This window comes from Taudactylus pleione, unplaced genomic scaffold (assembly GCF_031769625.1).
Source record: "Taudactylus pleione unplaced genomic scaffold, aTauple2 ptg000275l, whole genome shotgun sequence".
Lineage (NCBI taxonomy): Eukaryota > Metazoa > Chordata > Amphibia > Anura > Myobatrachidae > Taudactylus > Taudactylus pleione.
This window is the reverse complement of record NW_028284677.1, coordinates 3,302,669-3,328,309: the sequence shown is the minus strand read 5'-3', so window position 1 is coordinate 3,328,309 and position 25,641 is coordinate 3,302,669. Positions and strand designations below refer to the sequence as shown.

The window sequence follows — 25,641 nt, the reverse complement described above, 5'->3', positions numbered from 1 at the left end:
ATATATAAAATATATATATATATATATATATAAACGATACTGCCTTTGAACCTCTATATACCCCTGCCTATACCTTCTAATATCCTGCCTATAAACCTCATACAGTAAATAAAGACTCCAGACCTAGAACCTGTGGTTCCAAAGCACAAAGTATTATTCAAGTAAAAGTACAGCAGTTACATGCTATGATCCTCATATAATCTTAGCGCAAAGAGATTATACAGACCCAAGTACAATTATACATACGCAGCGCTCTCTTGTCCAGATGTTAGGCATCAACAAGAAACCCTCGTCAATCAGCATTCAGCACAAAGACTAGGAACCCAGGGTCAGAGCACACATATTTATACCCCCCAGGAAAAAATAACACAATAGAGAAGTTTGTTGCTAATACCATTGGTCCTAAAGGAGAGGGCATATGTTACAAGGCATTTAACAGGTTGGTTCAAATAGACACAATCCAGCCTCTAACAACTGGAGGTCTCTGGTTTCCCGCCTCATGCAAATCCTAACAGTTGTTCATATAATGTACATTTTGTTGCTTGAAGTCTCTGCGGTCCATAAGTTGAGAATGCATGTTGCAATCATTCCATCGATATTACCGGAATACTGTTGAGAGAGTACGCATCAGTACAATACCAAACATGGCTTACTTATCACGTATAAAACCTTAGTTACGAAATAATCTTTATTTCATAGCAATTATAGTAAATGTGCATACTTGAATCTTATACCTTAAAGCTTATGGAACCTTGGCCCTCATTCAGAGCCGTACGCTCCGAGCAGAGCGCACGCTCTGAATGAGGGCCGGCCTCCATGAAAATGGAGCGTCCTTCTGGTCACACCCACAGGCTATACGAGCGTGCATTTTGATGGCCGCGATGGTCGAGACCATCGCGACCATCGAAATTGCGAGCCGGAGCCTGCGGTTGAGGTTTTCAACCGCAAGCTCCGGAGTGATTTTGGCTCTATCAGAGCCAAAATCACTCCCACTGACATCACTAGTGATGTCAGTGGGCCGGCTTCTGACGGGAGGCGTTCCCGTGGGAACGCCCCCGTCAGGGAGGCACGCCCCCGGCACGTCTACCAAAGGGGGCGTGCTGTCAATCAACATCGACAGCACGCCCCCTTTGATCAGACACAACGAGCGAAGGACTTTCCTTCGCTCGTCGCGTCTGGCGCATGCGCACGACAGAGCTCCCTCCGTCGTGCGCATGCTCAGTCCATAACATCGACCCACTTGCGAGCGGACAGCCGCTCGCGAGTGGGTCTGAATCAGGCCCCTTGTCTGTGAATATGTAATGTGTAAGTATGTGGGGTTTGATGTAAAGACGCTAGTTAACTTGGGGCAGATGCGTGTGCATGGAGCTAATATTCAGCGTTTTCATACAGGGTCTTATGCATTCGCTAATATGCGACTAGTTAACAGCGCAATTGTGCATATTAATGTTTGTATGAGAACACCTAGCAGAGTGGAATGCTGAGCATTATAGTTCCATGACTTGCTCATGCCCCAGCAGCCCCCACCCTTTTCAGGCTCCAAAATACTGGTCTTTGTTCTCCCAGGGCCTGTGTGGATGCAAATTAGCACAGCTACAAGACCCAAACCTCAAATAACACTCTTGGCTTTGAATGTATTTTATTGTAGGAAGCCTGCTAATGTAAGGTGCTACAAACGACCCTCCTGCTGTATTCGAGCAGGGCCACCTGGAGTGAGAGCAGACGTTATGTTCATGAAGCTTGTCTTCACAGGCTAGTTGTCACGTGGCCATTTGCTCTGTTTAGCTAATGCAATCCAATTTTGACTTACTGTACAGCCATTTCTGAAATATATCCTTTAGGGGAATTATAATAATATACACACTTTATCCAGAGCACCCAAACTACGTAAAGTCATGAAATGGGCTTTTGATGAATCGCCGTAACTTATGGCGATGGTCAGATGCAATCGCATGATGCTAATAGTAATATCGCCACATGTACTAAAGTGTGAGTTTATCTAAAATGGCGCTTAGGCGGCCATTCGCAAAATGGCGTCTTGCGATCTCATTTCCAAGATGGCGTCTTGCGGCCAGTGGCAAGATGGTGTCACTGCGATTCAATTTTAAACTGATCTTGTCTCAGCCAATAATCCAGCTTTGACAGTCCACCGTTTGATAGCGAACGACATGCTATCACAATCTGATTTTAAAATATAATTTAGGCTTACATTTATATACTATTTAGTGTTATTATGGGATGTAACAAGGTGGTTCTTAATCCATCAATAATGTGTCTCTGAGTGGGGACATAAAACTACTATTATACGCACACCGCGGATCTTGGAAGATCATGCGAAAGGTGTGGGGATACACCAGTCCTATAAAGGCAGTCTTGAAGGGGAAATTTGAGACTTTACATTATCTGAGGTGTTTTAAAATAACATTTCAATAATACTTTCTATGCATGTCTAAATATAATACATTAAATGATGGTATTTCCTAGTTCAGGGTTGTAATGCAGTTCTGTATTTACCTCAGTATTCATACTGACCACCATCATAATTTCGTTCTTTCGTTTTACTCTATTTTTACATTTTCCACACTTCAACACAATAGGAATACACCGGACACATATTGCAATTATTATGATGACAATCAGTATAAGGATTAAGAATTTGCCTATGCTGGTGATCACTTCCTGCACCCATTCCCCTAGACCTGAGAACCACTTCACTGGGTTCAGCCATGAAACCCATCCTTCTATCTTCTCCCCTACTTCAGCCACTGAAGCATTATGGTTCTTACGAAATTCCCATTTTAGATGCAGAATTTCATCCATCTTCCGGTCTATCACTTCCTTAGGGTCACTGGTATCATTGGTGACATAGGTGCAACATTTTACTCCAAATTGGGTGGCCAACATTACGCAATACTCTCCAGTAACAGCAGTTAAATAATTTAACACTAGCCTGAGTTGCACCAGTTCTTTCTTGTACGCTTGCAATTCTCTCCCTGTATACCTGAATGTACATCTCTGTGATATTATCTATCAATTTAGCAAGTTCCTGAATATATCTAACGTTTAATGTACCCCGAGCGATCCTGATGGGATCCAATGCGACTAAAACTTGAAAGCCAGTTGTCTCACTAATTAACTGAGTGGCTTTGTGCATGTCACCAGGTATCATATTTCGTTTGCCTCTGTGTTCATATTGTGTGTGAAGATATGGTGACGGTGTGTTTTTATGTATACCAAGCATTTCAACTTGTGTGAGGGTCATAACTTCTGGGACTACTCTTCCCAGGTAACATAAACCTTCGGAACTCGGGGAGAGCCACTTATACGCTTTTCTTCCAAATATAAAATATACATTATCAGGGAGAACATAAGGAATGGTATGCATCATTATCATTAAGCACATTTCCCTTGCAAACAATTCTATTTCTGGGTCTTCCATCTGGTACATGCAAGTTTCTGGCTGTATTATTTTAGCACAATAACCATCTGGCACCTTACCAATAATTTCTTTGGTGGAACTCAATGCATACCGGTACCTAAAATGTCTCCCACTAGATTTAATTGAGCGTAACAGATCATGGTTTATGGACTCATTATCAGCTCTTTGTGAGAAGTTCATCGTCTGATTATTCCCTGTCACTTCCCAACTCCCGGGTTTATTGGGGTTGGCTATGTTTAAACACAAAAGTGATCTATCTATTTGGAATTGATAGAGTTTGAAATGAGGTGGTTTGGATGAGAGGAATTTTCCATCCAATGTTTTCCTTTTCTATGATTCTAAAATTTCTGTGATATTCAGCGGAAATGGCACCAACCCTACATTATGCTGTCCCTGTGGCAAAAGTGAACACACCCAGCAATCAGTTTGATTTAACACTTTGCCTACCATGCTATGATAATCCTCTAATGGATACCCACCCCAGTACGGGTTATATTTAGGCTTGAACCGCTGGATACAATTCTCATCAACTAGGGACCCACAAAGCTCACAAATACAGGAATCTTCAGACGATAAACCTCCACACCGTCCCCGAGTATCCGGAATAACAGCTCTCTTAACAATAACAGTACTAAGATTGGTCAGACACTCCCCTGATTGGCATTGCACTCCTTCTGACTCCACTCCATCAGCGCTGCCATCAGCTCCCATCTCCTCTATCGGTCCTCCATCACAGAAACTGGGTATCCCCAAACAGATCATCACAACAAAAACTCTGGAGGAAAGAACTAGGATGACCACAGCAGACCACTCCATTGCTGGGAGCACTGATCTACACATTTCTTTAGCTCAGGTATCTCACCGTCACTTTTTTAATCCTTCCGGCACAAGCTCGCAATTGACAGGTCCACGTTATCGGCCTCGTCTCCACCTTGTATCTCCAGCAGTTGGTTAACCTCCCTATAGTGAGTGGAATGGACCCACGTATCTTCCCCGGCCACCCTTTGAGGATGTGGCACTTTGTCAACAATCGTCAGATATGGACCTTTCCACCAATCAGTCAAACGACCTGAGCTTAAAAAATTTGAATCATAACAAATTCCCCAGGTTTCACATCATGACAGTTTGCATTAGACATGTTAGTTAATAACACTTTCAATTTCTGTTATTCTTATTCATCTTCGTATCTCAAAGGGGGGGACAGATAAAAGAAATGACAGTCTGGAACGATCTTGGTTTTATTACCCATCACCTTACACATGTTCTGGGAAATGTCACCTGTAAAATGAGTCCCCCTATCACTTTGAATAATTCTAGGGATATAGGGCTTTATTCAGAGGCGGCCATACGGTCTAAGACCACACGGCCACCTCGATGTTTTTCTAGTGCGCATGCGCACGAGGGAGCCGGCTCCTTCGTGCGCATGCATGAGACCCGCTACGGCCAACACTGGGTTGCCTATGAACCCATGGGAAACCCGTGTTCATGTGTGGTGTTCTTCACTTTGCAGTACTTACTTATGTGTCCCACTTGGTGACAGTTAAAACATCTTTTTTGAACGGGGTGGATGAAAGGATTGTTGTGGGAGTTGAGCAAGAGGTGGGTATGGGTAGGCATATGGAGGATAAGGGTATGGTGGGAGGTATGAAATTTGTGGGTAGCATGGGACCTGTGGTTGTGTATGATATGTGGGGTAAGGATGTGTTTGCTGTGGTGTGGGATTGGTGAGGACGTGTAACTGTTCAGGTGCAAGTGTGTGTATAGTGCAGGTGTGTCTACTGGCTGTGATGTTACAGTCATTCCTTCCAGAGCTTGGATACTGACAGCCATTAGTTTTTTGCTCTGAGTCTCTCTCTTCTTTGAGATGTTTTTATCATGTTCTATGGCAGATTCTATGAGAGTATCTATTGTGCCTCCCCTCCAGCCAGGCTGTGAGGTCTGAACCCGGGTAATATTATCTTGGTTTACTTGGTCTGTTAAGGGAACGTCACCATCCAATACACAATCCGTGACAAATTTTGTCACGTCGGTGTTGCGTGGTAGACAGGCCCTTAACACCACACGCCAATCTTTATTAGTTGGCTCATGAGAACTACCCAAATTCCTCAAAAAATCTCTGACATTTGGCTAGTTCCTTTTTGGGATAGGGGAAATCATTTATGATGGAATTTAGTTCTGCTCTTGTCCAAGGACAATGCATTACCACTTCCCTCGCGGGCACTACACCGTTCGCATCTGCATATCCATTCGGAACAGTTTTTGTCCGTATGGGATGCAGACCGGTAGCGCTGCTACCTTTGACCTTGTTACCTGGCTGGGGGTTTAATCTGTTGCTGCTACGTATGGTATTAACAACTTCCTCTATGGGTGCAGAGGGTGTTAGCACTTCCCTTACTGTTACTGAAGGAGATGATGGCACCACTTGTGATTGTTGTGATGCAGCATCTATCATCTGTACAGCATGGGAAATGGCAGACATTACAATAGGCTCATCATCCACATCATGAACATTTTCTTTATAGTTTCTTAAGAGAGTGTACAAATTGCTTGTTACATTTTTATGGGTATTTTTAATAACTGTACTTGCACCTCCATCCACATATGGTGGGGGTGGTGCGCGTGAACTGCTGGCAATAACTTCCACAACGCTACCTTGCTACACGTGCACGCCATTTTGTGGCTCGCCCGCATTGCAATTCAGCGTCATGGATGTATTCTCTGGCAATGCGCTCGCAACACTAGATTGCGTCGCTTGCGCATTTTAAAGCCACACATCCCCTTCATGCTGCCACAACTTTAAACATTCATAATATTTGACCTTTTTCTCTCGGGAGCGCATCAGACTGATGTGATCCCGGACATTATCTAATACATCTTTATCAAAACTACCAGTTCTGGGAAATGGTCTAACACTCTTCATCGTCATTTTAAACCATACATCACAATACCTTATTGCATAAGTACTGTACTTAGTATGCATAATACGATGGGCCGATCCAAATGGCGCTTCCATTAGCAGCACATCATTGTCTAACATCTCTATTGTTTGCATGGCCCCCATTCTGAGACAACTCCTATGTTTTTCAATAAAGATTTAAACTGGTGAAAGACAGTCAAGATACTTTCACTTACCTGTGGATAATTTAACGGCAGCGCCCACACACCTGTGAAGATTTGAAGAAGGCTACTCCACCCACCCGGATAAGATTTAAGAAGGCAACTTCCACACCTATTGTAGTTTAAGTTGGCTACTTCCACGCACCTCTCTACAACAAAGACAACATGTACACCTGCTACTGTGTATAGAAAGGTAAGCTGCTTACCGAGTGGCTAGCACTTAGCCCTTAAAGGTCATACGGTATCTCTAACTTTAGGGAACAAGTTACCCCTACCAACAAATACTCACTGTTACACACTTTTTTCCTGTGCAGAAAAATACACGTTAACCCAGATATTGACAACAATTGAAAAGAATGTAAACCTCAACAGCTTTGTTTAAACACGTGGCAGCACGACCGGAAGTGCGTATACGCTATTGTGCAACCAGTCGCATACACAATAATGCGACTACCACACAACCGTATGACAACCTTTAGCTGCGTACACAAAAGTGCGTCTTTACTGTGCGCAAAACTGCGACTCAGCCGCGTGTTCAATACTGCGGCACCCCTTTAAATGTTAGGTTCTATCAACAAAGGAAAACAAACTTTTTCCTCTCTTGTCCCTGGATTCTAGTCAGCATCCCTGGCTCAGATGAAAATGGGTAGCGATCTCTCAGCACCGAGCGGTTGCAGGTAAACCCTGCATGTGGCCACTCCACCCTTTGGTGAGAAATCGATAACCGTAAGTGCCGCGTGAGTGGGTTAGTGACTTCACTATGAGCCCCCAACTAACGATACTGCCTTTGAACCTCTATATACCCCTGCCTATACCTTCTAATATCCTGCCTATAAACCTCTAAGGATGACGCTAATTTGCGTACACAGTCATACAGTAAATAAAGACTCCAGACCTAGAACCTGTGATTCCAAAGCACAAAGTATTATTCAAGTAAAAGTACAGCAGTTACACGCTATGATCCTCATATAATCTTAGCGCAAAGAGATTATACAGACCCAAGTACAATTATACATACGCAGCGCTCTCTGGTCCAGACGTTAGGCATCAGCAAGAAACCCGTCGTCAATCAGCATTCAGCACAAAAACTAGGAACCCAGGGTCAGAGCACACATATTTATACCCCCCAGGAATAAACAACACAATAGAGAAGTTTGTTGCTAATACCATTGGTCCTAAAGGAGAGGGCATATGTTACAAGGCATTTAACAGGTTGGTTCAAATAGACACAATCCAGCCTCTAACAACTGGAGGTCTCTGGTTTCCCGCCTCATGCAAATCCTAGCAGTTGTTCATATAATGTACATTTTGTTGCTTGAAGTCTCTGCGGTCCATAAATTGAGAATGCATGTTGCGATCTCTCCATCGATATTACCGGAATACTGTTGAGAGAGTACGCATCAGTACAATACCAAACATGGCTTACTTATCACGTATAAAACCTTAGTTACGAAACAATCTTTATTTCATAGCAATTATAGTAAATGTGCATACTTGAATCTTATACCTTAAAGCTTATGGAACCTTGTCTGTGAATATGTAATGTGTGAGTATGTGGGGTTTGATGTAAAGACGCTAGTAAACTTGGGGCAGATGCGTGTGCATGGAGCTAATATTCAGCGTTTTCATACAGGGTCTTATGCATTCGCTAATATGCGACTAGTTAACAGCGCAATTGTGCGTATTAATGTGTGTATGAGAACACCTAGCAGTGTGGAATGCTGAGCCTTATAGTTCCATGACTTGCTCATGCCCCAGCAGCCCCCACCCTTTTCAGGCTCCCAGGGCCTGCGTGGATGCAAATTAGCACAGCTACAAGACCCAAACATCGGATAACACTCTTGGCTTTGAAGGTATTTTATTGTAGGAAGCCTGCTAATGTAAGGTGCTACAAACGACCCTCTTGCTGTATTCGAGCAGGGCCACCTGGAGTGAGAGCAGACGTTATGTCCATGAAGCTTGTCTTCACAGGCTAGTTGTCACGTGGCCATTTGCTCTGTTTAGCTAATGCAATCCAATTTTGACTTACTGTACAGCCATTTCTGAAATATATCCTTTAGGGGAATTATAATAATATACACACTTTATCCAGAGCACCCAAACTACGTAAAGTCATGAAATGTGCTTTTGATGAATCGCCGTAAATTATGGTGATGGTCACAGATGCAATCGCATGATGCTAATAGTAATATCGCCACATGTACTAAAGTGTGAGTTTATCTAAAATGGCGCTGCGATTCAATTTTAAACTGATCTTGTCTCAGCCAATAATCCAGCTTCGACAATATATATATATATATATATATATATATATATATATACACACATACTGTATATAGATAGATATAGGTGGGTATATGAGTATTTGTGTGGGTTTTTTTAAAATTCTAGAAATAATAACTATTTAAACTTGATTATACACACATAAATATATATATATATACATATATATATATATATATATATATATATATATATAATAAAAAAAGCAATCATTTTGGGGACATTTTTGGAGAAAATATCAGCCAGTTAAGTGGTTAACAGAGCATATTACAAAAAAGTATTATCTACTTGTTGTTTAGATTGGGATAATGTTTCAGCAGACATATGCATGCAGTGCTCACAAATGTCATTTAGACATTTGTGAGCCCTACTTGTTTAAAATATTGTTGACACTGTTAGTTACACCCATCAGCTACAACTGCATAGAAACAAACAATAGTTATATCAGAAAAACTTATAGGAGGTATATTTACTGAAGGTCAAGTTTGGCTTTTTGGTGTATTTATAGGTGATTTTCTGTGTGATTTGCAAATCGGGGATTTACTAAAGGCAGAATTGACTATAAAACCAAATCCTAACCAAACATCGATACTTCATGTAGACCACTACAGAATTTTGTCATTTATTAAAATTGACTACACAATCGACAGAAAAATCCCCAAACAAACTATTAAAAAACAGGTGATATTAGCTTCCAAACACCATTCTATTGGCACAAACTTAATTATGATGCCTTTCAAAGGAGACACAAGCATTTGGTGGCCTGCACATTGACTCCTGACACCAGTTCCTGTGGTATAATTTCCTTGACCTGTTCTTCATACTCATTATCATCTACCTCCACAGGTGACCCTCCTCCAGTGCTGCATGTAGAGCACCTTTCCAGGACCATCTTGGATTTGTTACAGTGTCGGATGTCTGAAAAACTGACGCTTGTGCCCAATAGAATTCACTGCATCAACTGCTGCCTGCCACATGGCCAGCTTTCTTCTTGCAGCTGTGTGTTGGGCCCAGCAACCAAATAACTCCTCAATGTTAGACAACAAAGAGTTTACCAATGCACAATTCTCCTTAAAGTTAGACTTGATATTGCGGCCAGATTTCATTTTGCCAGGTTGAGTCTCCTCCCACGATTTGGAGTTTTGCTCCCCTGCCACCTCCATTACACTACCCTCACTAATTGGATCCCTCTCCTCTATCTTTCCTATCCTCTTCTCTACTACTGGCCGCCTCCATAACAAATAGAATAATAAATACAAAAACTACACTTAAAAACTAACTAAGAAATTAAACACAGACACTCCCAAGACACACACACAGAAACACTGACAAAGACTAAATACAAAAAATAGACAAGACAAAAAAATAAGACAAACTTCAAAATGATAATATCAATAGAGAAATTGACAGAACAAAACTGTCAGAAATCACTTTTTAAGCACCTATATGAAATCACCACTCTCCTGCTCCTACTCCTCACTCTCCACAAAACACCCTTTCAGTTAGCTTCAGTGTTTGTCGATTTTGTAGGTGATTTTGAAGTGCACATTCCAACTTGACTATTTTTACACTCTTGAAAATTGACCCACATTGCATTCGATTTTGAATCGAATTCAAAATAGAATGTTAATAAATTAGAGATTTGGCCAGTCGATTTCAGCCCTGAGGATTGTGCTGAGGTGACTGGGACCTGAATTATCATCTTCAGGTGTGTGTGATCCTTGCGGCTGCCACTGCTAACCGCACCATTGTGACACACGGCCTGCGGACTCGTTGACCATTGGCTTGCCAGACCCGCTCTGCCTATAAAGATCTGCTCCTGAGTACTGCGGCAGCTGGCAGTTCCCCACTCAGTGCTCCTGCACGGGGGCAGGTGTATGTTCCCGACCCATTACGCAGCAACGGAGCTTGCAGCCCTGAGATTCTCGTAGAGGTCTCTTATATTGTGGCCATATTGTGTGTCTCTGCCCCTCAGAGCCTGGATAGTGCCACTGGATCTATTAGTGGCTTTTAGCTTATTGGATAGAAGCCTCAGCAGACAGAGGTATCTGGATGTGCAGTCCGCCATGCTCACTGAAGACATCTTTCGTCTCATATTCCCCTGTATATTCCCTGTTTGCTCAAAGTATTCACAATGCTGGTTGATGAATATAGAGCGGACCCTTACTAGCTGACCTCTGCGGGAGTTTCTGCACACAGTTTTAAATTGTATTCAGGTGGCTGTGCAGGCTGATTGTTGTGCTCTCTGTCCGGGTAAACACCTTGTTACTTTCTCACTAATCACCTGCCTATATATATATATATATATATATATATACTTCTACTGAACCATTGGGGCTGATACTTCCATGGGGCCCACTGCCTGCCTCACCTTGAATGGCACACTACAGGCTGCTATGCTTTGATTTTACCATTTAGACAGGGAGTCATGAGGGACACCTATCAGAGTTGTGCATAGACCTTCATTATACTATAATACCAGCTCATCCCACAGACTTAGCAACCAGTTCCATGGGGAGACGCAGTACCTCCAAAATGCCCGTAGCTACCCTGGGCCAAAACCTAACCTACTGTGGCTTTCCACTCACTTTGGGGCATCCAGCCCTTGGCCCACTCCGAGTGGCCCTGCTTCTCCTCCCATGATTTCTGGAAGCTCAGACTCCTGAGTCTTGTTCCCCCTGTCTGCCATCAATGTCCTGGGCTGGGAGTGCTGATGCCAGCGAAATCTCGACTTACCTGAGATCTCTCCCAACTAGGCAGGATATACAGCTGGATCTGCAACTTATGGAGCAGAGGATCCAGGATTCAATACAGGCTCATATTTCTTCTCTACAAACAGTTCTCACTCAGGTTGCGGACAGAGGGTCTCATTCAGATCCGCTCGCAAGCGCTGTATGCTCGCAAGCGGGTCAATGTTACCCAAATGCGCATGTGCACGACGGAGGTCTCGCACCAAAGGGGACGTGCTGTCGATGGTGATTGACAGCACGCCCCCTTTGTTGGGCGTTCCAGGGGCATGGCTGCCCAGACAGAGGCGTTCCCATGGGAACGCCTACCGTCTGGGTCCGGCCCCACTGACATCACTAGTGATGTCAGTGGGAGTGTTTTTGGCTCTGATAGAGCCAAAAGCACTCCGGGCTTGCGGCAGACGAGACCCTACCACAAGGGTCTTGTCGCAAGCCCGATGGTTGCGATGGTCTTGACCATCGAGACCATCTTTTTGGCCACTCGCATAAGCTGTGGGTGGTCACCCACAGCTATGCGAGCGGCCAGGAGGCCGCTCCAATTTTAGGTAGGCCAGCCCTCATTCAGAGCGAGCGCTCTGGTCAGAGCGTCCGGCTCTGAATCAGGCCCAGAGTGTTGGTGCTAGAAGATTAATGAGAGGAAACAGATACACATCTGGCTCTCCTGTCAGTCTAGCTCAATGATTGATATGCAGCAGAGAGTGGAAAACATTGAGAACAGGGGCCACAATTTGAGGATCAAAGGAATTCCTGAAGATGTTCCTCCACAGGGCTTTGTGGATTCACTTTCAAAAATTTTTAATGAGCTCCTGGGTGCAGATCTAGATTCACAGATCCTGTTTGGCAGAGCCCATTGGGCCCCTCGGCCCAAAGGCATGCCCTCAGAACAGCCACGGGACATTATTTGTTGTCTCCGCTATTTCACAGTAAAAGAGGAGATCATGTGGAAGGCCAGACAAGCTGCGGAGATCAATTTCAATGGGCATCAAATACAAATCTGCCAAGATCTCTCCTGGAACACCTTGCAGCAGAGGCATTTGCTTCGTCTACTCACTGAAGAACGCAAGAAATGGGACACTGGGTGTTCCCCCTTAGTATCCGTGTGGTCTATAATGGAGCTCTCTGCACAATTAAGGACTATAAGGATGTCCCGAAATTCTGCTGCTGAGTATCTTTTATATTTTATATGTCCAGACATTGTAGATTGATTTTCAAGTTCTTTCTGATATGTATGTTGTCTGTTACATACTGGATCACATGCTCTGGGCTATCAAGCAAGAAAGTTTTGTTTATGTCTTTCACATGTTTCTGTTGTGATGGTTCTCTAAATGTGATGATATTCTGAGTAATTTTACTTGCCGTGTTTTCCTCAAAATGGTATAATTTTATTAATGTGTTCAACCTGTGTACTTCTACTGTTTGCTCCTAGGCCTAATACCCAAAACTATTTTTAGTTGAATGCCAATTGATGACATGTTCACTAGTACCCTCAGAGTCCCCTCCCCTCCCTCTGCTGTACATATTCTGTCCATGGGCCCATCCGAGGTTCCCATGGCTTTTTGTGCAGAGTTGCTCCTGTCTGTTCGATGATGTTGTCCTTCTGTATCTGTATATCTGTTTTTCTTTTACTATTCTTCTGTTTTTTTGCTTCCCTCTTTTTCCTCCCCATTTACCCTATGGGGAATCACTGTCTTTCATAAATGTATATTGGTACTAGGTGGTCAAAGGCTAGCTCAATTGTTGTCCTCTCTATTATTATTTCCCATGACTCAGCAAACACTGTTTTCTAATAACGTGAAAGGCCTCAATGTTCCAGAGAAGAGGTCCTGCTTGCTGCACTCATTATATATTGACAGGATTCATGTAGTGTATTTGGAGGAGACACATTTTAAGAAAGGTGCCTCCCCAGGTCTTTGCTCCTGCCATTTTCTCCAGGGATATTTTAACTATTTCTCTGGCACTAAAGCTAGAGAGTTAGCGAAGCAATTTAGACTTACTGATATTACAGAGGTGCTGATAAGAGATGGTAGGGGATTACTAGGGGATTACTAGTTAATGCCACTATTGTGCACCAAAAATTCATGTTTGTCAACCTGTATATTCCCAATCAAGGACAGACTAATTTTCTTTGTGAATCTTTAGAACTGATTGAGCCACATATTGAGGGAGTCCTATTGGGAGACTTTAGATGGGCATTACCACCACCTCTTGACACTTCCACTGGGACATCTAGGTCTTCACTTAGAACGGCAAAGAGATTTTGAATGATCCTCCATGATTTCCAATTAATTGACATTTGTTTCACCCCACGGATAGAAATTCACATTTTATATTATTATATTATTTGACTTTGACTCACACAGAATCTGTAGATCATCATTTAGCTGTTAAGACATTTTTGGAGGATATTGAGTTTCCCACTCTGCTGTGGCACAAAGCTCTGGATACACCGATTATGGAAGGTGAGCTGTTAGATGCTCTCAAGTCATCACTGACAGTCAAGAACCCGGGCCCTGATGGCTTCCCTGTTTCATATTATAAGGCCTTTCAGGATAAACTTGTTCCACTTTTGTTACGGGCATGCAATGCTAATTCTCAACAGACTCCTTTCTCTGACCAGTGTCTTAGTGTCCTCATCAACGTCATACTGAAGGAGTGCAAGGATCCATGCCTTCCGGCTAGCTACAGGCGTGTTTATTTATTAAATGTAGACGTTAAATTTTATGCCAAAATTTGGGCAAATTGTCTTGGGACACTGCTTCTGAGTGTTGTCCATTCCGATCAGGTTGGCTTTTTCCCAGGCCGAGAATGAGGGATAATATTACTAAAGTTATTGATCTGATAGCTCTTGTCACAATTCAAATATCCAGATTATGATTCGCTCTACTGATGCTGAGAAGGCCTTTGATCGGGTGGATTGGGGTTTCATGGTGGCAGTACTGGGGAAGTTGGGGGAGGTGTTTCTACAAAAAATACTCTCTCTATACCAGGCGCCATTAGCACAGGTCATAGTAAACAGGATATTATCCAACAGGATTGCAATCTCTAGTAGCACACACCCTCTCTCACCTCTAATTTTCGTATAATGTATAGAGACCCTGGCGAGGGTGAGCAGGAGCAACCCGAACATTTCTGGACTGAGAGTTGGAACGAGGGATAACCGCTTGGAACTTTTTGCTGATGATTTGTTAGCAGTTATCATCAACCTGATGACATCTCTGCCCAACCACATGGAGGTATTTGGCCGATTTGGTCAGTTATCCAATTTTAAAATCAACTATGCGAAATCCACAGCTTTAATGTCACTCCTCAGTGGAGACTGTTTCGACCTTAGCTGCTTCGTTTCAATTTAATTGGCATCCCTCCCATTTCAAATACCTAGGTATACTTATTCCAACAAGACTTCAAACAACAGTGTCCCTAAACAACGTTCTTTTTCTTTAGTAAAATACGACAGGAACTGACACATACATTTTCTTGACTGGGACGAATAATTTATTGTCAAAATGAATGTGCTCCCCAGTTTTCTATACCTTTTCCAAGCAGTCCCCCTGAAACTCCCCCCTCCCTCAATTTCTAATCAGAAGTACACAAGGTTATACATAATTTTGTGGTGTGGGCGGAAACCCAGATTTAAACACTTTAATCTTTTCAGACAACAAACTCAGAGTGGTCAACAACTATCCATGATTTCAGCCTATTACCTGGCTTCAGTTTTCTATCATCAATAATATTTATTGAAATTTTCTAAAATAAAAGGGAGAGGGATATAGAACAAGAAAAAGGGATGGGGAAGGGAAAGAACATAATGGGTATGTATCAAAGAATGAACAGCGTAATATGCAATAAACATAACTGAACAGAAAAGAAAAAAAATACAAGATGCAACAAAATAATATAAAAAGAAGCAAAATCACATCAGGAAAATTGGTTTCAATTAAGCTAAATGGTAAAGATCTGACAAAGATGGGTTATTAACAAATTGTGCCCCCTCTCCATCAGTTACATACTCCTGCCATGCCATTAATGGAAAAGATGGGGAAGAGTAATAAGGGTAAGCAGTTGGGAAGCCGACGGACGTAATCCCTACAGCCGGCTTCCCGACTGCTTTATCCCGGCGAGGGTTAAATGACAGGTGTCTAAGTCTAGACGTCTGTCATTTTACTGACGCCGGGAGACCGGCGCCCGGCATCCCGATCGAAGTGATGCTGGGCGCTGCTGTGGACAGCCGAGGTGGGGGAGGGTTAGGTTTAGGGCTCCCGGGGGGGAATTAGGGTCAGGCACCCCCGGGAGGTTGGGGTTAGGCTAGGGGCAGGGAGGGTTTGGGTTAGGTACCCCCGGGGAGGACTTAGGGCTAGGCACCCCCCCGTGGGGACTTAGGTTTAGGCGGCAGGGAAGGGTGGGTTAGGTTTAGGCACTTAGAGGGGGGATTAGGGTTAGGCACTGGGGGGAAGGTTATGGTTAACCCCCCCTATGGAGGGTTAGGGTTAGGGTGGGGAGGTTAGGTTAGTTAATACTTACCTTTGGACGATCAGAATTTTCAGCCATGTCGGCCAGCCGCTGACGGGATTTGAACCGCCGAACACAAGTTATACCAATTCCATAATAAGGTATATATTCCGTATCCAGTGAAAAATGGAAATTATCTTTATAAAACACCTTGAGAATAGAAGGGGAGTGGTTGTTTTCAGTGTTGGACCAGAGCTGCATGTGCACATATCTCTGATAGGCCTGAACCACTGGAGGGTAGATATGTAACAAAGCTAATGAAGGGGATTGAGATACAGATAACCCAAACACTTTATTAATCAGGGAGAATACTTCCAACCAAAATGTACATAAAACGGGACATGACCAAAAGATATGAAAGATATGGCCTACTTCTCCACAATTCCACCAACGCGCACTGCGATGCATACAGCGGCCGCGTACGAGCGAGAGGTTCTGAATCAGGCCTCTCAGGCCTGATTCATTTGCGCATGCGTATGTATCGCAGTGCGCGTGCACAAACTAGTTTGAGCAATCGGAAAGCACCCAGCAAAGACAGCTCAGTGGAATGAGTGACAGGAGAGGCCGTTTGTGGGTGGTAAAAGGGGCATGCCAGTAGTAACGGGGGAGTGGAGTTGTGAACACAGGCGTGCCTGAGTTTTCCAACGCCGTTTCAGAGGCATGCATAATTAACAGGCAGCGTCAGATTAGACGTCACCTGGCTGGTTTTTACACTGAAATTCTTGCAGTGCTTTCGGTAGGATAAAGGCAACCGCAGGCGCTGCGGTCAGATCCGATGGAACCCGATGTACCGATGGTTGTATATTCTTCCTGGAGATGACGTGCACTAGTGGGCGGCTAAAGACAGACTGGTGGACATCTATAAACACAAAGTGATCGCTCGCCAAGACATAGTGGGCGTGCTTATGCCTTGCCGTGCGATCGCCTGCCTTGACGTCACTTAGCTGAATTTGCATACGCTGGGAGCAAGCGGCCGCATCTAGCGAACAGGTCTGAATCAGGTCATTAGTGCAGGATGACCAGAAGGTGTGCAATCTGTACAATCTGTTTAACAATTTAATATGCATTTCTCTGTGGTTCAAACATCTTGACATTTTAAAAGACATGGTAAAATTGTTGACCATTGAGCATCAGAAATTGGGTGACCTAAATCCAGAGCTGTATATCTAACAACAGGACACAATCCCAGAAGAAACTGATACCAAAAGGAAATACTCCCCCTAGCTCCACCTCGGTTAAGTCGAGATGACAAATCATTATGAGGAGGTCATATCGGCCCCAGAGAATGTATCACACTACTAAACCAGTGTTGAATCTGAAGATAATTAAACAATTCAGTAGCGGGTAGAGCGTAATGACTTTGTAAATTAGAAAATGTTAACAAAGTGCCACCATCCATAATATCACCCAAGGCATCCTGGAAACACCAAAATGACACCATCCATAATATCACCCAAAGCATCCTGGAAACACCAAAATGACATATTGTGATTCTTAATTTAGAAATTTAGCAATTGCCTTAAGAGAAAGGGTGGAGGATGGGAGGGTACTTTCCCCAACTGAAGAAACTAATTTATCCCACACACTAAGCGAGGCCTTAATAGACGGAAACAATATATTAGTGGAAGGATGAAGATGTTTAGGTGTCCACAATAAATCCATAAGTGTAAACCCTGGAAAACATAATTGTTCGAGGGGCATCCAAAAATTAGCAGTGTGATGGCCAAACCAATCCTGCAACTGGGTAAGGCGGCAAGCCTCTAAATATTTATGCAAGTCAGGTAGGGCCAAATCACTTTTGAGACTTTGGGAGAGTTATTCAAGACCTGGAGAGTATCGTTGGGCGGTTCTTCCAAAGATAACGGGTCAATATAGAATAATATTTATCCAAGTATTTGGTAGAGACAGAAAATGGAATTGTGTGAAAGAGATACATAAGTTTGGGGAGTAGAGTCATCTTAAATGCTGCTAGATGACCCATTCGGGAGATCTCATAGGATAACCAAGATGTAGTATAAGCCCTCAAACTTTCAAGCAGTGGAGGAAAATCAACATAAAAAAATCGAGGAAGATTCGGGAGAGATATGAATACCTAGATGAATAGAGGTAATTCGCCAGTTGTAAGAAAATTGAGAGTGAAGAAAGGAAACCACAGAACTTTAAATATTAACAGGCAACGCATCAGTCTTAGTCATATTATGTTTATAATATGAGGCAGAGCTGTACTCATCGAAGACATTATGCAAACGAAGCCAAGAAAAAAGGAGAACATCATCAACAAAAAGGCAAAGCTTATGGGTCTCTGGCCCAACTGTGACTCCAGGAAAGGACCAGTCTGTGTTAGCTATTGAACCTTTGGCAGCTAAGCTTCAGGCAAACACTAGAGTAGATAGGGAGCACCCATGTCTAGTACCATTAGAAATGGGGAACACGTCGAAGAGAAAGCCATTACTGAACACCTTCGCAGATGGGAAACTATAAAGGGCAAGGATGGATGACAGTATTGGGCCAGCAAGACCAAACCGAGTGAAAACCGTGCGCATATAGAGCCAATTCAACCTGTCAAAGGCTTTTTCTGCAACTAGAGAGAGCATAAGAAAAACGGAAGTAAATACAGAAACAGGATCCAATAAATCAAATAGCCTATGAGTGCTATCAGAGGCCTTTCTCCCAGACACAAACCCCACCTGATCAGGGTGTATCAGTCAATGAAGGAGAGGAGTGAGGCGGGTTGCAATAAGCTTAGCATAAATTTTCCATTAAGGAGTGCAATAGGCTGATAATTTTGACAGTAATACCGATCCATCCCCGGTTTAGGAAGAGTCACCAAACAAGCCTCCAGCATCTCGGCAGGAAATGTCCCTAATTCCGTTACCTCATTAAACATTGAAGTCAACGTAGGGACTAAGTGTTCCTGAAAGTTGAAGGGATTTTTTTGCACGCTCCACTAGAGGAGTCAGAAGGGGAATTAGTACTCTGACACAGTGACAAACTGTCAGCCATAGATTGTTTTGTGAGAGGATCCGCCAATAAGTGTGGGTATAGTCTCAATGGGCATGGGGGCATACAGTACTGAGAGAGATTCCAAGACTATAATAGTGGAGCGTTGGTCAGACCAAGTAATAGGCAATACATCTAAAAAGCCAGAATGCTGTAACATCCATTTATATAATAACAGGAGATCTATGCGACAATATGAGACATGAACAGAAGAAAAGTATCCTGAATAGGTCTAGGGATATGGAAGGGAAGAAGTGGGTAGAATTGGAATCCTCTTCTATGAATCTTCGCCTAAATCACCTGTCGTAGTGCTCTACATTTATGGGGTCAGATCATCCAATGGTAGGACCCACTCTGTTACTGTTTAAAAAACTGCACCTTCAGCCTGAGATCTCCTCTGAGATATCTCCTTTTACGGCCATTCTTGACAATCCTCTCTTCCCTCCTGGTATGTCTGGTCACATGGTGTCTATATGAAGGGAGGCAGGTATTACCAGAATGGCTCATCTGGTTACCAACCTTAACCAACCAACGTTTAAGTCCTTTTCTGAACTTTGTACATCTGCTGGTATCCCTGAGTGATAATTTTTGTTTTACTTCCAGGTGAACCATTTAATAGGGCACTCACGCAATTTGAAGCTACAGTGGATCCGGAAAGTATTCACAGCGCTTCTCTTTTCCCACGTTTTGTTATGTTACAGCCTTAAGGGCCCCATACACGGTGTGATGATAAGTTGGATGTGTAGAACGATTTCCCTTGAAATTCTTCCCTTGAAATTCTTCATACGATGTGGTCAAATGCTGTACGATTGATCGTTACAATCTTCCAATACGATACATAGAAGTGTATTCAAATTGTACTTCAGATCGTAGAACTTACTGTTTTGCAGTAAGATCTATGATCCAACTAGACAAATTGGGGGACACGCATCGACATCATAGGCACACTGAAACAACACACGATGTGCACGATTGATCGTTATGATTGATCGGATTCATGCACATCGTGTAAAAAAGTGCACCGTGTATGGCCCGCTTTATTCCAAATGGAATAAATGTATTTTTGTCCTCAAAATTCTATACACCATACCCCATAATGATAACGTGTAAAAAGTTTTTTTGAGATTTTTGCAAATTTACTAAAAATAAAACCTATGTCCTTAAAAACAATATAAGCTTTTGATGAGGTGGTACAGGTGCCCTGTTATATTACACAAGTTGTATCCTTCTGTCTCTTCTCTGTGATGGAGATGTGGCAAATATAAGGGTACTCTGATTCACATATGGTGGGACTGCCCTCTGATTGCTCCCTGTTGGACTAAAATTATAACACTGTCGTCCAAGATCCTGATTTCCAGGTCCGGAATGGAGGTACTCTCATATTCACATATTCCTATATCTTGATACGAGAAATCCCTCCTTAAACATATTAATAATACAGCAAGAGTGGTGGACTCGGTTCATTGGTGTTCTGTTGTGACCCCCTCGGTCTGGGATTGGTGTCAGCATTGGACTTTTATATGTATATGGATGATGTCTTTCAGATAGCCCTAGAGAAGTACTCTGACTATATCGTAACTTGGTTTAGCTGGACTGAATTTAACTCTTCTCTTTCCTATAATGCCTTAGTGCATCAGCATCAGGTGTAGACATATTCTACCCAGCTTATGTCCTCCTCGACCATCATATATATTTTACCCCTTACTTTGCCTGTGTAATTTATAGTCTTCCCTGGACCCCCTTACTTCCCCTTCCCCTTCTCTCTCTGTTTTGTTTTTCCCTTTCTTTTCTACATTCTATTATGTTCTTATTATATATTGAGAGTTTATATGGAACATACCCTATTCAAAACAAAATTTTATATTTTTTATTATGCAAATTAATGAATGTTATGTGATTGTGTTTGTATGTTGGAAAAAAATAAATTGTTGAAATTCAAATAAAGAATTTATATACAAAAAATATATTGACTCAAAAAATCAACCATTAGAAAATATACCCCAAATGTGAATGCAGCATTGTTTTTAACTGAAATGAGCTAAACTTTGCTGTAGAGTCACTCATCATAGATGCATTATATATGGGTTATATTTAATCACATATGGTATATTTAGAATATTTTTAGATTATAATGTATCAACAATAATAAAAGTGTAACAAAAATCTTACCAGGTTCTCCATCTAATATGATGGTTGATGCTTGAATTCGTTGTGGAAAGGAGTTCAGTGAATGCGTAGGTTGATTAATTGCAGCCCAGGTAGATAATTGATCTTGCTGATGAGAGTAAAATAATAAAAATACAGATGTATGCTTACATTTATTATATGTTAATTTGCATTGATACAGTATTAAAACAAAATTGACAACTTAAATATATTGTGCTATATAACTTATTATTAACAGTGTTGTACCATCTGAGTTAATAACTAACTGAACACACAGGGCCTCATCTAATGTTGGGAAACAGGTCTTTTTGTAGCATATAGAAACAGTGCCAGACTGAGGTTGGAGCTGAAATTTATGAAGGGTATGTCACGCAGGGATGCGACTCGTGATGTGTTTGTGTGAGGGGGGAGGGTATGAATATTCAATAATGGGCAGCACAGACGGTGTAATGGTTAGCGTTACTGCCTCACAGCACTGAGGTCGTGGGTTCGATTCCCAAATCGGCTCTAACTGTGTGGAGTTTGTATATTCTCCCTATGCTTGTGTGGGTTTCCTTCGGGTACTCCGGTTTCCTCCCACACTCCAAAAATATACTGGTAGGTTAATTGGCTACAAACATAAAAATTAACCCTAGTGTGTATGTGTGTGAGCATGTGATAGGGAACATAGATTGTAAGCTCCACTGGGGCAGGGACTGATGTGAATGGCCAACTATTCTCTGTAAAGCGCTGTGAAATATGTGTGCGCTATATAAATAACTGGTAACAAAATAAATAAATTATATATATATATATACATATATACACACACACATGCATATAAAACAGTAGGCTTTAATCCACGGTACTCAACAATATGCAGTGCCTGCGGTGTATAGGACCACACCATGTACTCACCTAGTTAATTCTTTTTCTTTTATGCTTATGAATTTATGAAAATTGGGACATCCCGGAGGAAACACTCTGCAGAGGATATTTGACCCCACAAAGGCATGCAATATTGTTTTATATTATATATGTAGAATTGTTGCACTTTTTTGTTTTGTTACATTACCCCTGCTATCCTATTGCATTTTTAAATTAGGTGACATTTCAGAGGTTGCACATTTACACTAAGAGCTGCTGATATGAGCCATCTTTCAAGACCCATTTCCATATATTCTGAGTATGAAAACAGCCTGACTCCGAGAGGACTAAGAACTACTTTGTGTGAACTAAAGGGGAAAGCGGTTCTACCAGCTGTTAAAGAGCTCCGGCACTGTCTCCTCTCTACCAAAACTGCTTGGGACTAGGACCCAGAGTCAGTGGCAGATGCAGTCTCGGAACTGATAACATCACCACCGGGCTACTACTCATGTGCAGCCGACACAATCTTTACTGTGTAGAGTGTCAGGGTACTGTGCAGATACACTTTACTTACAGTAGCTCCTGAGGTGAGACACCTAAATACCACTGGTAGCCCCTTGCTGTATTACTGTTACCTGTTACCCTGTTGATATCAATAAACTGGCGTTCTGTGTGGCCTAACAGTCACTTTCAAATTCTGCCTGACACCTATTGTGACCACCATCCCAATAGGCTGTATCAATAGGTTTTGATCCCAGGCACCCCAAGTGTGAAGTAAACAGAAAATTCCTGTATTTGAATCAGCATATATAGAAAGATGCAAAATGAAGCTGCAAGTATGACTGAGAGGTTCAGAGAACAACGCCATGTGGAAGTTCACTATGGAGATGCAGCTGAAGCGAGAATAGCTGTGTAAAATCACAAATGACCCAAGTGACAATCTAATATCTGATGAAGTGGATAGTTCCAAGGGGACCATAGGCTTAGCTGTGGAGCAGCATGTGTGTTCCATAATTCACAAGAAAGTGTCAGCACATGACATGTGGATAGCCCTGCAGGCAGTGTATGAAGATAAGGGTCTCATTGTCACAACTCACGGATAGGTATTGGATGTTGGCCCATATTTGGGATTGGCGAAGACCCAGAACAGAGGCGTGGAGTCTTACGTGCCAGTGGTATTCACCAGGTACACCCACAAAGAGGTATGGAATTGGCTGCTCCCGACACGCAGGTCATGGCCCTCTACCCAGGTTCCCTTATACAGGTGCTGGCATGCTTTGAAGATCGCAAAAGAAAACGAGATGAGTCCGCACAAGTGTAGGAATCCAGATAAGTAGCTATATGAGATAGCCATAGAATAGTCAAAACATTAGTTAAGACCAACATACCGATATATCACTTTGGGAAAATCCTGGATGTTTTGAAGTTGGTGGTGCACCCATAGACTTTGTGCTGTACACATATAAAGAAAATGTCCTTGCTCTAGGCAAAGACAGAGGGAAAGACAAATTTTGTCTATACTGGGGCACTCTTGAAAGAAATATCGTGAATGAAATGATAATAGAATAAAAATGTACTTTTAATTATGAACCTTAAAAAATGACGTACAACAAATAAATGACGCACACATGTAACAATTAAACATACAAGACATCCAACCCGGAAGGATATCCAAAGGGGATTAATTGTAGTCAGAAAATGGTGAAACTTGGCGTGAACAGGGCTCTTTACTAAATATTATTAATAGCAACTTCTAGTCACAGAAAAAGATCTGTTTATGACATATAAATTTACTCTGTCGCACAACATATATCAATGTACATTATAAGGCGAGAGTAACTATTACATGCGGCCCTCAAAATAACACACACACAAAATGAAAATATAATTCAAATGAATGCAAAATATCAATGTCATCCACTTAATACACAATGTTGGACACTACCAGGTTAATAAAATTTCAATTTGTTGATAGTGCTTAGAAAATAAATCAATACAATGGATGATTCTGTAAATACATGCTGGGAACTCAAACTAATAGAAGAAAGTAAGACCTGGGATATAATAGCGCACACAGACTTCTACTGTCCCCTATCTAAATCAAATAAGGGATGAGAGAGTATGTTAGACGTTAGTCCCAGGTGAAGAGAAAGGCAATGCTTCTGCTTTCTGGGATATCCAATATAACTCCCCTCTGGTACGTATTGTATTGCAGTGGAGATGTTAAGAGGGGACCCAGATGAGAGAGCTTGATGGAGGAATACAAAAGAATATGGGATTGAATGTGCTCAAACAGAGACTATGTGTAATGACACATGAGTAGGAGTCAAAAAAATTCCTTTTAATGAAATAAATGTACACAGGTATATAGAAAAATTGGTAATATACCTATTGATGTCATAGTATAAAATGAGAGAGAAAGAAGTAAGTCCTGTGATCCACAGAAATCAAAAACTCCCCTCTAATCCACCCCGTCTGAATCAAACTGGGGATGCAGGGGGAATGGCAGTGTGGTTCACAGGGGAAAAGTAAAGTAACGCTGATGGAAGCTGAGAGGTCAGCTATGTCTCAGCCCTGTTGCCAAACGGCATTGCAGGGAGAGTCACCCGCTGATATGCTCGGCGCAGGAGCACGGTGGAGAGAAAGGACAGTACCTCAGGTCCAGGGGAACAGCATGCAGTGGATGTGTGTGGAGGGCAGCAAGCAGGCTACCATAGTAGCAAAAAGAGGATGCGCGTTTCGCCGCTGGGCTTGGTCACCTGATCGCTGAACTCCACTGTCTCCCGTTCTTAAGCTACCATGTATCCAATCGGCTACCAATTGGTTGGGAGTGACAGCGCATGCAACCAATCATAGAGAAGTGGATTAGTCATCCTGTAGAGATGATGCAAAAGGGGATTTAAAACACGTGGGGAAAATTACCATATGTAAACAAACAGCGGCACTTTCTATATTGGACTGTTTTAACACATTTGCTTGAATAAAAAACAATTATACTATTAAACGGGAAAACAAGAGAAGTAAAGAAAGGGGAGCACATTATTCTGTAAACGATTATATTGAGAACCAAGAGGACAAAGGTTTAAATAAAGGGATAAATATATTTTATTCCATATATTGAGAAAAATTGGTATACTAAATAGGCAGTGGGAGAGAATAAGAGTTTAAGCAGAGAAATATATATATTTATATTCCATATATTATCAAAAGGATTCTGGCATATTAAATAGACAGTGAGAGAACTAATAACAGCTGCTGGAAATATTTATATTAATGATAATGAATAAGGAAAAATTAATCAAAAGGATATATTGTAACAATTTTTTTAATAAATGTCAAAAATGGTATATATGATACCCTAAACGAAAAAAATAATAAACGGAAAAATTAATAATAACTAAAACAAAGGAAGTGAAATAGAATAACAGCAAAAAGGGGTAAAATAGGAAAAACAAAGAGAGAGAAAAGAGAGGGAAACATTAGTGAAGAATGTAAGAAGAACACAGAGTTCTATTACTGATGAAACATATCTCTTAA

The 25,641-nt window shown here is 42.0% G+C and overlaps 1 protein-coding gene across 2 annotated transcripts in view; it reads right to left on the bottom strand.

Moving 5' to 3' along the window:
* Positions 1-25,641, bottom strand: part of FMN2 (formin 2) — a 414,500-nt gene that overhangs the window by 279,622 nt on the left and 109,237 nt on the right. For both annotated transcript variants that reach the window (XR_015880159.1, XM_088481581.1), the window contains exon 3: positions 21,262-21,367. Coding sequence is in view for 1 of the 2 variants with exons in the window: in XM_088481581.1 (XP_088337707.1) it covers positions 21,262-21,367 (106 nt within the window). In the remaining variant the exon portion in view is untranslated. The remainder of the gene's footprint in view (positions 1-21,261; positions 21,368-25,641) is intronic.